The sequence below is a fragment of the Culex pipiens genome, chromosome 3 (assembly GCF_016801865.2).
Source record: "Culex pipiens pallens isolate TS chromosome 3, TS_CPP_V2, whole genome shotgun sequence".
Taxonomy (NCBI): Eukaryota; Metazoa; Arthropoda; class Insecta; order Diptera; family Culicidae; genus Culex; species Culex pipiens.
Window position 1 is genome coordinate 7233150 of NC_068939.1, and position 16650 is coordinate 7249799.

General features: G+C 37.5%; 1 protein-coding gene across 12 annotated transcripts in view; it reads left to right on the plus strand.

The window, feature by feature from the left end:
* LOC120419748 (potassium voltage-gated channel subfamily H member 6-like) overlaps positions 1-13575 on the plus strand; it is a 232904-nt gene extending 219329 nt beyond the window's left edge. For all 12 annotated transcript variants that reach the window (XM_039582556.2, XM_039582553.2, XM_039582558.2 and 9 more), the window contains 4 exons: positions 4603-4963; positions 5020-5442; positions 12819-12930; positions 12998-13575. In XM_039582556.2, coding sequence (XP_039438490.1) covers positions 4603-4963; positions 5020-5442; positions 12819-12930; positions 12998-13036 — 935 coding nt within the window. In that variant the 3' untranslated portion in view covers positions 13037-13575. The remainder of the gene's footprint in view (positions 1-4602; positions 4964-5019; positions 5443-12818; positions 12931-12997) is intronic.
* Positions 13576-16650: the final 3075 nt, after the last annotated feature.

Below are 16650 nucleotides of genomic sequence, written 5' to 3' on the forward strand. Positions count from 1 at the left end.
CAACTTTGCCGAAGACACCAAATCGATCAAAAAATTCCTTCAAAAGATACAGATTTTTGAATTTTCATACATCATTTTTGTATGGACAGCTGCCGAATTTGTATGGAAAATTATATGGACAAACTAATGATGCAAAATGGCTTCTTTGGGCATACCGAAGGCACCAAAAAAGTTTCAGCCGGATTAAAAAATACAAAAATTAAAATTGAAGAAAAAAGACCGATTTCGTAGAGAATTGCTCAGTAATATTTTATGTACATTATTTGTTTTGGGAAGATCTGCTTTATTTGTATAACCTCAATCGTGCACAAAAAAGTGCAATGTTGAAATCAATATTTTTTGATCAAGTTAAAATTTTATGGAGCTGTTGATACCATAAAAACAAGCAAAAAACTCGATTTTCGCCCAAATCCATTTGGTATAAATATACAACGAATCAAAAATGTTTTATGGTCATCGGTGACAGAATGATTGTCACTAGGTGCGTACCTTTACCCCGCTCTTCTCTATTCTTTGTAAAAAAATGGGATTCATTTAATTTTAATTTTTAATTACTCTCAATATAAAACCAAATTTAAAATTTTCATTTGTGCAACATAAATACATTGAAAAAAGTTGTAATTGAAAAACAGACTATACTTATTAATTCCACGTCTAATTATCTTTCTAGTGAGTTCTGATTCGACATTGTACGGCTTGCGGTTTCAGAGATATCGCAGTTTGTCAATGAAGGTTTTTAAAATTGTTTGCAGAAAAGTGAAACTTTGGGGTGGTGTCAAATAAAAGGATCTAGCCCGATTTGGACGAAAATCGAGTTTTTTGCTTGTTTTTATGGTATCAACAGCTCCATAAAATTTTAACTTGATCAAAAATCAACTTCAACTCTGCACTTTTTTGTGCACGATTGAGGTTATACAAATAAAGCAGACCTTCCCAAAACAAATTATGTACATAAAATATTACTTCAGTGAAATGTGGCGAATCAAGTCTAAGTGAGGACATTAGTTTTCAGAGTACTTAAAAGCTTAAAATTTAGAAACTTGTTTGTTTATGTATGTTTTTACATAAAAATTTAAAAATATGATCTGATGAGTGAAAGTATAGTTGATATAGCTGTCCCTATTCATCCTATATGTCCAGATTTGCCTCAGATGACTGTACATTCGGCTCAAATACAATCCTGCTTTGTTTTGACTGTAAATTAGGTTCATTTCTGAAGTCTGAGCTTTGGTTATTTTTAACTGAAATTTTACCAATTTCTTTCATCCGTTAATAACTATACGAAAACTATTTCATTACACTACTTTTCTCAAGTTGATTTTATGCAAAATCTTCCAATCTTTCGAATGAAAATGGTTGCGTAATGATAAGTGGTTGCGTTTCTCAAAAACCCTTAAAATTACCCTTGAAAAAATAATTTTTGAAATGTTTTTCAAAGTGCGATAGTAAGCCCTCGCGATTACCTTTCCAACGATATATAACTTTTTGATGTTTGGTAATGTATTTTGGGAGATATCATTTCTCCAAATATGGGCATTTTTTCGAAAAAATCCATAGTTCAATACAAGTTTTTATTTACAGGTGGCTAACGGCTGACATTTTCATTGGTTCGAAGGTTGTTTTAATGGTTTTTTTGGTGCGCTGAATCGAATGAGAACATTGCCGTAACGATTTGAGAACATGTGCATCTAGTGGGACGGTTTCAGCGAGAATTGCTCAGTATTTGTTATTGAAATGGCATGAATTTTGTTATTACCGTCTGCCCGGGCATGGTCCAATTTGGGTAATAAAAAACGGGATGCTAGCTAATCTTGATGGTTTTAAAAAGTCTCGATAAATTACAGCTAGGTCTGCAAAGAAAAAGTTTTATGTCTTTTTGCCATACTCATTTTCTATAACATTCATATGAGCAATTCTCTACAAAACCGGCCGATTTCGACCATTTTTATTTTTTGTATTTTTTGATTTGGCTCAAACTTTGTGGGAGCCTTCCCTATAACCAAAGAAGCCATTTTGCATCATTAGTTTGTCCATATAAATTTCCATACAAATTTGGCAGCTGTTCATACAAAAATGGTACGTAAATATTCGAAAATCTGTAACTTTTGAAGGAATTTTTTGATCAATTTGGTGTCTTCGGCAAAGTTGTAGGTATTGTTAAGGACTATTTAGAAAAAAATAGGTACACGGAAAAAAAAATTTCCTGATTTTTTTATTAACTTTTTTTTCACAAAAACTCAAATTCCCAAAATACGTTTTTTTTGATTTTCGAGATTTTTTGATATGTTTTAGGGGACAAAAATCCGCAACTTTTGAGCTATAGAGAAACATGGTCAAAAAATCTGCCGCCGAGTTATGATTTTTTGAAAAACTGGTGATTTTTGGAAAAAATCGAAATTTCATACATAAATTTTTTTTGACCTCATTTTTTTATGCAAAATTGAATTTGCAATCGAAAATTACTTTACAGATTTTTTGATAAAGGGCCCCGTTTTCAAGATATAGCCACCGAATGTTTGATTTAGCGAAATATTTGCAGTTTTTCGATTTTTAAAAATAGTAACCATGAGTGACCATTTCTAAAAATATTTTTTTTGAAAAGTTCAGAAAATTTGCTATAAAATTGTCTAAGAAACATCGAAGATTGGACCTCTGGTTGTTGAGATACAGCGGCTAAAAGAAAAAGAAACACGAAAATTGAAGTTTTCTAAGTCTCACCCAAACAGCCCATGATTTTCTAATGACGATATCTCAGCAACTAATGGTTCAATTTTCAATGTTAATACATGAAACATTCGTGAAATTTTCCGATCTTTTCGAAAAAAATATTTTGAAAAAAATTAAATCAAGACTAACATTTTAAAAGGGCCAAACATTGAATATTGTGCCCATTTGAAATGTTAGTCTTGATTTAATTTTTTTCAAAATATTTTTTTCGAAGAGATCGGAAAATTTCACGAATGTTTCATGTATTAACATTGAAAATTGAACCATTAATTGCTGAGATATCGTCATTAGAAAATCGTGGGCTGTTTGGGTGAGACTTAGAAAACTTCAATTTTCGTGTTTCTTTTTCTTTAAGCCGCTGTATCTCAACAACCAGAGGTCCAATCTTCGATGTCTCTTAGACAATTTTATAGCAAATTTTCTGAACTTTTCAAAAAAAATATTTTTAGAGATGGTCACTCATGGTCACTATTTTTAAAAATCGAAAAACTGCAAATATTTCGCTGAAATCAAACTTTCGGTGGCTATATCATGAAAACGGGGCCCTTTATCAAAAAATCTGTAAAGTAATTTTCGATTGCAAATTCAATTTTGCATAAAAAAATGAGGTCAAAAAAATTTTTTGTATGAAATTTCGATTTTTTCCAAAAATCAACAGTTTTTCAAAAAATCATAACTCGGCGGCAGATTTTTTGACCATGTTTCTCTATAGCTCAAAAGTTGCGGATTTTTGTCCCCTAAAACATATCAAAAAATCTCGAAAATCAAAAAATACGTATTTTGGGAATTTGAGTTTTTGTGAAAAAAAAGTTAATAAAAAAATCGGGAAATTTTTTTTTCCGTGTACCTATTTTTTTCTAAATAGTCCTTAACAATACCTACAACTTTGCCGAAGACACCAAATTGATCAAAAAATTCCTTCAAAAGTTACAGATTTTCGAATATTTACGTACCATTTTTGTATGAACAGCTGCCAAATTTGTATGGAAATTTATATGGACAAACTAATGATGCAAAATGGCTTCTTTGGTCATAGGGAAGGCCCTCACAAAGTTTGAGCCAAATCAAAAAATACAAATAAAATCCATTTCCGGTTTTGGTAGAGAATTGCTCATATATATTAAGACATCAAAAGTAGCACCATTTTTCTGTATTACTTGAAAGTGTTTAAATAACTGGAAATTATTGTTAATGGTCAAATGCATTCAAATACATCCACACAATTAAATTTATCATGACTAGAAATATATTGTAAAGTAAGTAAAAGTAAATCTTTCCCTGTTCCTGAGGGGAAACATCCTTGAAGAGTATCGGGGCCGGCATTTACAAAGCGGATTCAGTGGCAGTTTCATTCTCAACTTAATGTTAACATGTAAAGGTTAATGTTAACATTCCATAGGTCGCCTCCCTAAGGTGTCGTGATTATGACCAGTTTGTGACGATACACTACCTTCCCTTTACTAAGAAATCAATTCCAGAAGGGAAAAGATCACCAGTTGTGTTGGTCCGAGCCGGGATTTGAGCCCCGATCTACCGCTTACGAGGCGGAAGCGTTACCACTGGGCTACGTGGCTCGGTCGAATATATTGTAAAAACTGTCCATTAATACCCATATTCGCTTCTCTTTGTGGCACTATACATAATAATCAGATCTCTGCTTAGTGTAAATCACCAAAGTGCACTCGACTTCGATAGTAGTTCAATCACAAATTTAGCCATCCCGAAGCCACAGAATGTTCGTGGTTCCTGTATACAACACATACCCATTCTAGTAGTTGTGCTCTGCCTGTTTCTCTTCACCCCTTTTTATATCACTGTCTGTCCCGAATCACCCCAACCATACCACCCTCTTGACCACCCCTGCTCTCATTGCAGCGTCTCCGAACGAAAGCCCCAAAAGCTCCCACAAGCACAGTCCGCCGGGTGATTTGCAGTCGCCGAAGGGGGCGGCCCCCGATGCCGTAACGCTCAGCGCCATCAGCCAGCGGGCCTGCGTGTGTGGTCCCAAGGAGGGCGTTCTGCCTCCGCCACTTCCCCTGCCCGGTGGAGGAGGAGGTGGTGGCGGCATGAGAACGAGCGGAACCATCGACCTCAACATCAAGTGCAGCACGGACGAGGACGGGTTCCATCACCATCACGGGGCACCGGGAACGAGCAGTCGGGAGAGGGACCGGGATCGGGACCGGGACCATCGTGACGAGCATCGACACCACCATTCGCACCACGAACATCTAGGGTGAGTAACTTTGGAGTCGTTTCGGACTTGGGACTGATTTTTTTTTTCTCGTCCAGATCATCGGTAACGAATCAGCTGTCCGCGCTAACGATAAGACTAGACAACCTGGAGGGTAGCCTCAAGAAGGACATTCGCACGATTCTGGATCTGCTCCATCAGCAGCAGCAGCAAATGCACCAGCAGCACCAGTTGCAGCAGATGCAGATGCAGCAGTCCGGCAAGACGGCAATGTCCTCGTACCAACCGTCCGAGAGTGACTTCTCCTTCGACATGTGTGGCAGTGGCGTTGGTGGGACCGGCGGCGGGGACTCTGGTGCGGCCATGGCCAGGTCACAACATCAGCAACAACACTCGCACCAGCACCAGCATCAGCACCAGCAGCAACAGCAGCAGCAGCAGATGCAGCAACGTGCCAGCGGAACCAGTGTGCAGCGGTCGGTGTCGCAGCCGGAGTGCGCCAACGAGAAAAGCCTTTTCAAGTGAGTAGGGATCTTAATCATCAGAAAACTAAATATGTTTATTATGTTTTTGTAAAGTTGAAGTAAATATTATACCCACCATATTTTTTTCTGCAAATCATCAATTCATGAGGAAGCTTAAACTAAAAAGGTTTAATTTAAACTAAAGAATAACAGAATTTGGAATAAATTCCATTTTTTTTACAGTCGACTGTCTGGCTGTTGATCTTCTAGATATCAATATAGCTGCATCTCTCAATATTTTTTTCAGTCCCTTCAAATGCATTCTTTGTCAGATATTCGATATTTCTTGACGGTGGGTTTGAACGACCCCTTTCGTTTTTTAGCTGACTTAAAAATTAGATGTTTTTCAGTAACTGCAAAAGGGTAATTTGTCAATTTAGAACATTTTTCCCATTTTTGTTTTTTGTAATGAGGCAGGGTTATTTTCTAGAGTAACAATGCTCTGCAGAGTTGAAGAGCAGACAATTAAAAATAAATACCGTCATCTGGGGTGAACCGGGACTACAGTCTGAATAGGGACAGCAGTGTTTAGAGCACTTAAAGGTTTTAAATTTGGAAATGGATGTACACATTTTGTTGGTCTGAGTCTGTTCTATCCGAAACCAACCAGAAAAATCAAAATATTATGCTCTAACATGGTTAAAACTGCTGTCCCAATTCGCCCCATGTGTCCCAATTCGCCCCAGTTGACGGTATATGAGAAATCAAGTTCTCGTGAATTGTTTATTCGTAAAATCATTATAACTAGTGATGGTTACCAAAAATCACGAACGACAAAACAAAGGGAAAGACAAAAAGTAACATTATCAAACCTTTTTGCCTTCCTCACCTTACTGAGGAAAGGCTATAAAATCACTCGAAAAACGAAATTCTTAATTTGGCTTCCTAGACCCACCATAAGTCATTGTTATCCGAGCATTCGTTGGTGAAGGTTGTCTGAATCAACATGACTCGTCGCGTCCCGGCGCAAAACGCCGGCAATATTGCCCTACCTGCGGCTCAAGCAGGCAAAAAAGTGGGAATTTCCAAAAGGAAGGTTGAGGCCTCAACTGATGGCCAAAAACCGGGAATTTCCAAAAGGAAGGTGCTTTTGGAAGTGACATCGAACAGCAAAAAGACGAAAAAGAGCGACGGTACTGTACCGATGGATGAGGAGGAGGAGAACTCTTCATCGCACGAGGAGCAGCTTTTGAAGAACAACAAGTTCGCTGGACTGCCTGACGAGGACCAGGTAGCGGAAGCAAAGGAGAATGAAGTGAAACAGCGAAAGGAGAAACTGCCTCCTTTTTATGTGAGGCAATCAGCAGCAACGATCGACTTTCGTGCGGGGCTGGTTGAACTCATCAAGTCTGGGAAAGTCCTAGGCAACATTCGTCTGTGTCAGGACGGATTTAAGGTGCTGGTGCAATCCAGGCAGCACTATCAACTGGTCAAGGATTACTTGACCGAAAACGAGGCGGAGTACTTTACCCATGATGTCGTCATGGATAAGCCGTACAAAATCGTCGTCAGAGGTCTGTACGATATGCCAGTGGAGGAATTAGCTGCCGAGCTAAAAGTTTTGAAACTGGATGTGTTGGCCGTGCACAAAATGAGCCGACGCAACAAAGACATCAAGTACCGTGACCAGCTCTACCTGCTGCATTTGGCTAAGGGATCGACGACGCTTCCTGAGCTGAAGGCGATTCGAGCGGTTTTCAACATTATCGTGTCGTGGGAGCGATACCGACCAGTGCATCGTGACGTCACACAATGCTTCAACTGCCTGGGTTTCGGGCACGGAGGTAAGAACTGCCACCTGAAGCGTCGTTGTGCCAAATGTGGTACCGATGCGCACATCACATCCCAGTGCATCCAAGATTCGCTGGTGAAGTGCCTCAACTGCAACGGTGAGCACTCGTCAACCGACCGAAAGTGCCCCAAGAGAGCTGAGTTCGTGAAAATTCGGCTGCAAGCATCGACGAAGAATCAGCCTCAGCGTCGTAGAACTCCTCCAGCCCTGGTGGAGCAAAATTTTCCACCTCTTCAACCGCGACGCCAGGTCCCGAACTTGGCACCGTTGCCGTTGGATCCCAGGAAGAGAGCTGAGATGAATCATCCACGGCCGGGTTCCAGCCAGGAGCCGAGACCGCCACCACCGGGCTTCAGCCAGGAGCCAAAACCAACCCAAGAACCAGCAGTTGAGGAAAATGGTAATGATCTTTACACCTCAATCGAACTCCTCAATATTTTCAAACAGATGTCCGCTGCACTGCGTGGATGCAAAACCAAGACCCAGCAGATTGAAGTGCTGACCTCGTTCGTCATCCAGTATGGATCGTAGGTCCCTCAAGCTGCTGAATTGGAACGCTTGCTCCATTAGGAGGAAGAACTTAGAGCTGGTGGATTTTCTTCGCGAGAAGGAGATCGACGTAGCTGCCATCACGGAAACTCATCTGAAGCCCGGTGAAAAAGTTTATCTACAAAGCTACAAGATCGCGACGCAGCTCGATAGGACCACCTCTGGAGGAGGAGGTGTGCTTGTCGCTGTTCATCGTGATCTCAAGCCACGCCGGCTGCCACACTTTAAGCTGGACATCATCGAGGCCGTTGGAGTGGAAATTCCCACTTCGGTTGGCCCAGTACTCTTCATTGCTGCATACTGCCCACGTCAGGTGAATTCCAGAGATGGTTCAGCAACAAAACTGAAGAGCGATATCCAGAAGCTGACACGGCGGAGCGCAAAGTACATCATCGCTGGGGACCTCAACGCGAAGCATGAAGTTTGGGGCAACAGCAGGAGGAATCGGAACGGAGTGATTCTGCACAACGATCTGCAAAACGGATACTACAACGTTGTGAGTCCGGATCGTCCAACGAGGGTGGCTCGGTCTGGGAATCACTCAATCATCGACTTCTTCATTACCAATATGGCTGAGAACGTGGCTCATCCTGAGGTGTTTGAAGAGTTGAGTTCTGATCACTATCCGGTGGTTGTGGAGGTTGGAGCTTCCGTTACTCCGCAGCGGCAACCAACCCGGAAAGATTACCACAACGTTGACTGGCAGCAGTTTCAGCAAGTGGTCGACAGCAACATCGACTATGATCAACAGCCGGAAACTTCTGCTGATATTGATCGTTCGCTGGAGGTGATCCAGCAGGCTATCAACCAAGCAGAGGCTGCCAACGTTCGGGAGGTTCCTGTTAATTTTAAGGTAACTGATATTGACGTAGATACTAAACACTTGATTAGACTTAGGAATGTTTATAGGAGACAATATCAACGGACTGGGGACTATGACAAAAAGATTTCAGTTAATAATTTGAACAAAATCATACAAGACCGACTTGACAATATCAGAAATCAAGAATTTTCAAAACATGTAAGCCAGCTTGGGAATTATTCAAAACCATTTTGGAAACTTTCAAAAGTTCTTAAAAATAAACCAAAGCCTATTCCTCCTTTTATTGTTGAGGATTCTCCTTTGATTACATCCGAGGAAAAGGCAAATGCACTTGGGCTTCATTTTGTTAGTTCACATAATCTTGGCGCTTCCATGACCAGCCGTAAAGAAACATCAGTTGCCAATAGTATTTCAACAATCAATGACTCTACCTTTGAACTTCCTGCAGATTCCCAAGTTTCTGGTGAGGAAGTCAAAGTTGCAGTAAAACAAATGAAAAATATGAAAGCTCCAGGCTTTGATAACATTTTTAATCTAGTGTTGAAAAAACAGAGTGATCAGTTCTTTCAGCATCTAGCCAATATTTTCAATAAATGTTTGCAACTTGGTTACTTCCCCACCAATTGGAAGCTGGGCAAAGTCATACCAATTTTGAAGCCTCAAAAAGATCCAACATCGCCAACAAGTTATCGCCCCATTAGTCTTTTGAGTAGTCTGTCCAAACTCTTTGAGAAGGTCATCTATTCGAGGCTTTTGGATTTTACCAACGATAATAATATAATTTTGAACGAGCAGTTTGGCTTCCGAAAGGGACATAATACTGCTCATCAGCTCACGAGAGTAACTAAAATCATCAAGCAGAACAAGCTTGAGTCTAAATCAACTGCTATGGCTTTGTTGGATGTTGAGAAGGCTTTTGACAATGTTTGGCATGATGGTTTGATACATAAACTGTATTTTTACGGTTTTCCAATGTATCTTATCAAAATTATCCAGCACTATCTTTCGGAGAGATCGTTTAGGGTTTTTCTGAATGGGATTGCTTCTGGATTATTCAACATTGATGCTGGGGTTCCCCAAGGAAGTATTCTTGGCCCACTTCTGTACAATATTTTTACATCTGATTTGCCTACTCTTCCTGGTAATGGTGTGTTGTCACTTTTTGCTGATGACACTGTCGTTATTTATAAGGGTAAAATAACCAGATATTTAGTTGGCCGTCTTCAGAAGGGTCTTGACGTTCTTTCCGAATACTTTGGCGACTGGAAAATTCGCATAAATGCAGCCAAAACTCAAACCATCATTTTTCCTCTTTCCAAATCGGCCAGATTTGTCCCAAAGGATGATGTTTTGATAAAAATGAATGATGTTTCGATACCCTGGTCAAAGGAAGTTGTCTACTTAGGTCTCATACTTGACTCGAAACTATTGTTTCGGCAGCATGTAGATAAAATATTGAACAAGTGCAGCATTCTCATCAGGTGTTTGTATCCTTTAATTAACAGAAAATCAAAGCTATCTTTGAAAAATAAGCTAGCAGTTTACAAACAAATAATTTACCCCGTTATTGAGTATGCAGTACCTGTTTGGGAGTGTTGCGCTAGAACTCATAAATTGAAGCTCCAGCGTGTCCAAAACAAGGTACTCAAAATGGTTTTGAATGTTCCTGGCTGGACAAGATCAAGTGAGGTTCATGAATTAGCAGAAGTAAAAATGTTGGATCAGAAGATTCAAGAAAAATGTTTGAAATTCAGGGAAAAATGTGCTATATCTGAATACCCCTTGATTCAAGGATTGGTTTAGTTTATGATAAGATTAAGTTAGTTTTAGGTTAGGTTATGTTTTCTTAAAATTTTTTTTCCCTCATTGTACCTAGTGTTACAAAAATGATAAATCATATACTTTTAAAGTTAAGAAAATGAACAGTGTTTAAATCACGAAAAGCAAACTAAAGCTGAAGAGCCACAGCTGACCACTTATTATGTAAACCAAATGTAATTATTATAATAAAGATTCAATAAAGTATATTTAATTCAAAAAAAAAAAATACCCACCATAAGTCGCTTTTGAGCAATTCCATGTCAAATAGGGCAATTCTCCGCCAACTTACACAGCAGTTGCCGCGACCCCTCTTCGATTTGCGTGAAACTTTGTCTATATATTTTCAAAACTTTTTTTCGTAACATCGCGATAACTCGTGATGTCTATTAGCAAACCCCTTATGTCTATATATCAAAATTTGTAGAACATTGTTACACTCTAAAAAATAACCCTGCAAAGTTAGAAAAACAGGAAATTTCAAAATGAAAAATTTTGTTCTAAATAAAAAATGACCCTTCTGGGTCAATGTAGATTCGAAAAGTACATAAAATTTCCCATAAAATGACATGTTCCAAATTTTTTTACAGTCAAGTAACGGAAAGTAAGAGAATTTTTTTTAAAAAATCAGTGTTTTTTTCGATGAAAAATACGTTTTTTTCGGAATTCTGAGTACGCCATCAAATCGGGCGTCTAATTTTACATAAAAGTCCCTTTGACACCAAGTAAAGACATTTGAGAAGGGCGTAAGTGTTTTAAATATTTTTGTATTTCGTAATTTTAATATTGCTGTATTTGAAGCCATTGCATCGTATCAAAAAGTGGTCAAAGACAAACTTGAAGGAAATTTGACGGGCTTTCCGAAAAAATACACTGAAAGAAAAAAACACGCCACATTCATGAGATTTTTTGATTTTTAAGTTTAAAAGTCAAATTTGAAGGTGAGCCCACGATTAATTTTCGTTCAAAATTTTTATGAAAATAGCCTAAGATGTTACAAAAAGACTCACGAAAAATGCAGGATGGAGCAACTCTCCTAAAAAATAAAAAAAAATCATTTACTGAAACTGGTTTTTTCAAAAGTGCTCTAAACATCAAAATTTTCAAAAACCGAACACGAGAGTCGATTCTCCAGACAATTTTACATAATAGTCTCCATATTGACCCTTTTCCTTTGTCCAATCCTTGTGAAGTTACAGCGGTTTTAAAAATAAAAATGTTGAAGAAATAGGTTTTTTGATGGTTTTTGGCAATTTCTATATGACAGACTTGATTTTTCACTCTCGGAAATATTTTGCCGGAAAGCTCGTCCAATTTCCCATAAGTTTGTCTTTGACCATATTTCAATTGGATGTATGGGCTTACAGATATAAGGACAATGGTCAATATGGAGACTTTTATTTAAAATTGAACTCTCGTGTTCAGTTTTTGAAAATTTTGATGTTTAGAGCACTTTTGAAAAAAACAGTTTCAGTAAATGATTTTTGTATTTTTTTTTAGCAGAGTTGCTCCATCCTGCATTTTTCGTGAGTCTTTTTGTCTATTTTCACAAAAATTTTGAGCGAAAAAAAATTGTGGGCTCACCTTCAAATTTGACTTTTAAACTGATACGATGCAATGGCTTCGAGATACAGAAATATTTAAATTACGAAATACAAAAATATTAAAAAAAAAAACTTGCACCCTTCTCAAATGTCATTATCGAGTGTAACTGGCTCCATATACACAAAAATGGCTTATATAAGGTAGGATAACATGTCTACAAAGTTTCATTGAAATCAGAGAGGGTCGGGTACAACCAATTCCCTATTTGACATGGAATTGCTCTGTTGTTTTTTTTTTTTTTTTGTTGGTAAAAAAATACAACCATTGTTAGGTAAAAGAGGTGAATATCTCGAAAAAACGCAAGCCAAATTTTAAGCGACAGGTTGTATCCAAAATAAGAGAACTAACAATACATACGCTGGAAAAATCTTAGTTTGAAAATGGTTAGTTTTCAAGAAAAAAATGCATGCGATCACCTTAACGAAATTTTAATGTTGTCCAACCGTATGTTTTTATCCATGTAATTTTATCGGCAGAATCGGAATCTGCCCTCAGAATCAAGCCAAAGTGTCAAAATGTCGATTTTTGTTATATTTTTGGTTTCTATGATTACACCGACCAACACAATTTCTGCGCAGATTCAACTCGAAGGGTTTTGGGTCGGGCACCATAAATTTTTCAAAAATATTTAGTAAGGGCCAAATGGATTTTTTCCAAAGGCACCTTTTTAAGATTTAAGTGCTGAAGACCTTCTAGTTTGTGTTTTGCAATAAATTGTAAAAAAATATGATTTGTTTCATTTATGTAAGCTAATTTTTTATACCGATCCCATTCTTTCTCTTCCAGGTGCTCAAAATTTTCATCATTTAATCAACCCATGGACGATACCCCGGAGGGCCACAACTGGAACATTTTCGCCCCAATCGCCAAGCTCGAGTCGTTGGACGAAATTGACCAAGTGAGTTGATTCGTGACACTTAATTGTAACGAAATTCTCAACTGATTTTCCTGCTTATATTTTCCAGGACAGCAAACACTCCACCGGTCAGGAGAAGCCTCAATAACGCTTACTGTAGAATGACGAGAAGACGTGTCGCTGCCAGATGATGATGATGCTGATGCTGGCAGACCAACCACAGAAATACAGAAACTTTAGCTCCTCTCGCCGCCGAGGGGAGTCGTTTAACGTTAGTGTGTACATACTAAACTGCTTTGGAGGTTATTTCATATACGTTCATCTTTGATTAGCTTGATCGAGACTAGCGACATTAATGCAGAGCAAAAAGACACACACACACACTCACAACAACAACTATTGTACATTTTTTCATATAAATAATGAACATAAAAAATTTATACGAGATATCAGCAGATTTTTACGATGAAAACAAAAACAAAGCAAATATTACCAGCAAAACAAATCGCAACTAGTTAAGAAAATCCCGCGCGCGCAGTGTTTATAGCAAAGTGATGAACTTAAGCTGGATGGGTGCTTTAAAGGAAAAAAAAAACCAGCTCCAGCCTCTAGGTTTCATCGGATATCTCTCTTGTTATCAAGTTGTACGTTAAACGCAAGCCAACTCAAGAAGAAGCAGCAGCAGCAGCAGAAGCAAAAAAGGATGAATGAATAAGACAAAGTTAAAAAAGGAGGAAAAATACACACAAACACACACTCACACACAAACACACACAAAGACGATTTAAACTTAAGTAAAATCTCAATTTCGAAGATGAGTTTGTCATTTTCGTAGACGCAATTTTTCACTTTTTCCTCTTAGGTCATCGTACTTTATATTAGGAAAGCAAGCAGTTTTAAAAACGAAACAAAAAAAAAAAGAAAAATGTGAAATAAGTTAGTCAATTTGTTTTAGCGCAGTTCATCGAGATTAATTTTCCAAAATCAAGGCGGGAAATTGGTTAGAGACTAAAAACGGAGAAACGCTTCTTTTTTTCCTAGGAAAGAGTTGCACACAGGTGATAGAAAAGAAGCAAAATAATTGAAACAAATCGGGGAGGGAAAAGGGGAAAGAAACCGCAAAGTGCTTCTTAGAAGCTAGGGCATTAATCTCACCAGGCAAATCGAATTAGTCACACGGATTTCCTTCAGAAAAAAAATACACAAACACACACACACAATTGCTCACTCACACCAGCAGCAGCGGCAAACAAAAAAACAGCAATAAAAGAAAAGGTCCCGCAGGCAGCGAAGGAGACGACGAGATAAAGCAATTTAAGTTTTCTTCTCTCTATCTGTGCATAGAAAAGAGATTAAAAAGTTTTGGTTGCCCACCCCCACCAAAGAGGGTGGGTGGGCGTTTAGAACAATTTAGGAGACTTTTTTAAGTTTGCAGCGTAAGCTATGGCAGCAAAAACACACACAAACACAAATACACGAAAGTCACAAACACATACACCAGGTTACAATAACACACACACACATACAAACACAAACACGCAAACACAACAATGCATTGAAAGAACTGAGGAAAATAAAGGTTAAAAGTTTATAGAAAATGTACGGAAAATATACCTTACGAAAAATCGAGCGGACTTGGTTTGAATTTTCAAAAGGTGGAAATATCACAACCCAATTGTATTATTTTGTTGAATTTTTTTTTGTTTCTTTTTAAGTTTAGTGAAAACTGGTTGCCTCTCATCCCAGTAGGCCTGGTTTCGCATGTAAGACACCACTATAGAGGAGAAAAGCAACCTGCAACAAAATTTTGAGGCTAGGAATTTTTCTCTCCCACAGAAAACTGGGGACAAAGTAGCTGTCAAACAATGGCAAACTGTTAAAGTCACTCACAAAATGAATTTTGAGTGATTTGAGTTCATTTCTGACGTCACGATTTTTTCCTCTATTGTAATGTTTATCTCAAAATCAATAAAAAATCTATATGGACATATTTACCTCTTTTTTTGTCGAAAATATCTTTTTTTAAATCTTGAACTTAACAACTTAACTTTTCACAATTTCGATAAACACGCTTGTGAAATGATTCATATCTTTGGCACAAAGTACAAAGAAGTATTTTCCGGATAATCATATTTATATCACCGAATGCTGCTCGCTAACTGGGCTGAACGGAAAATAACGAGGGGACCACCAATGAATAATATTTTCCTGATGAAATATAGCAATAAAAAGTAATAAAATTTATATGCAATGCTTACTTTTCATATTTCTTAAATTGTGACTTGAAATTAAATAAAAATTAAAAAAAAAAGATTTTTTATTTCATGAACATGATTTTTGCATCCATTAACCCCTTGGTCTTTCAGGTTTGTTTTGGTTTTTTGACATTTGTCTGCTTTTTAACTGGGCTACGGCTCAGTTATCGAGCGCCCACTTAAAAAGCAGCGAAGTTAAACAACACCCAGTTACCGAACAACTAATGTAGTAGAAAATTAGAAAATGACAGAGCGACCACTTAAATCTCTTTTTAAAAAAATGTCGAGTTCATATCCTCACATGATCGCCATTTGTTATATAAAAACATAATCAAACCAAAAATATCAAACTATTGACTAAAAGTAAAAAGTAAATCTTTTCCCAGTTCCTGAGGGGAACACCCTTGAAGAGTATCGGGGCCGGCATTTACAAAGCGGATTCAGTGGCAGTTTCATTCTCAACTTAATGTTAACATGTTAAGATTAATGTTAACATTCCATAGGTCGCCTCCCTAAGGTGTCGTGATAAGGTCCAGTTTGTGACGATACACTACCTTCCCTTTACTAAGCAATCGATTCCAGAAGGGAAAAGATCACCAGTTGTGTTGGTCCGAGCCGGGATTTGAACCCCGATCTACCGCTTACGAGGCGGAAGCGTTACCACTGGGCTACGTGGCTCGGTCCTAACTATTGACTAAGAAAAACATATTTTGATTCAGAGAGAAAAAAAAAAACAATAAATCTTCAAGAAATAACCGAAAGCTTAACAATACAGTAACAATGTTTATTTTTGAACTTGTCAAATATAAATTATTCGATACTTTATTTTCATTGGATATTAATCAATTGATTTATTATTATAGACCAATTCTGTAAACGTAAAATTTGTTGTGCTCATAAACAGTGAAAGCCATTGCTATAATTTTCAAATTATCACAGGTTTATTGTGTTTCTTACAAAAAATCAGATTACATAAAAGTTTGCAACTTTAGTCAGAATGCGTGTCATGTTTCATTTGAAAACCCACACAAAAATCATTATTTCAAGTTGGTAAAAATCGCAGACAAAAAGATTTTTGATAAAGACAAATCAGATTGAATTGCCTAGAAAAGCAACTTAAAAGCAAGATTAAATCAAAACCTCATTCAATAAGAAATGTAAACTGGAAATACCAATAAATTTAAAGGTATCCTACTCAGTTTTTATTTGAATTTTGTTTGCATAGTTTTTGAGATTTTTACAAACTATACCCACTTAATTTCAGCTTTAGAAAATTCTGCTTAATTCTTGCTGACGTGTCATTGAAAAAAGTGGATCTTATTTCCAAGATAACAAAAATAAATAAATGGGGTTAAATGAGTAACACTAAGAAAATATCATGTTCATATCATTCAATGATTTTTTTTTGCTAAATCTTAATTTTAGCAACGAAAGGTTGGATAAACAATGTTATACACAGGAAACTTAAGAAACTTTTACTCATCATTTGACATTGACATTTGAAACA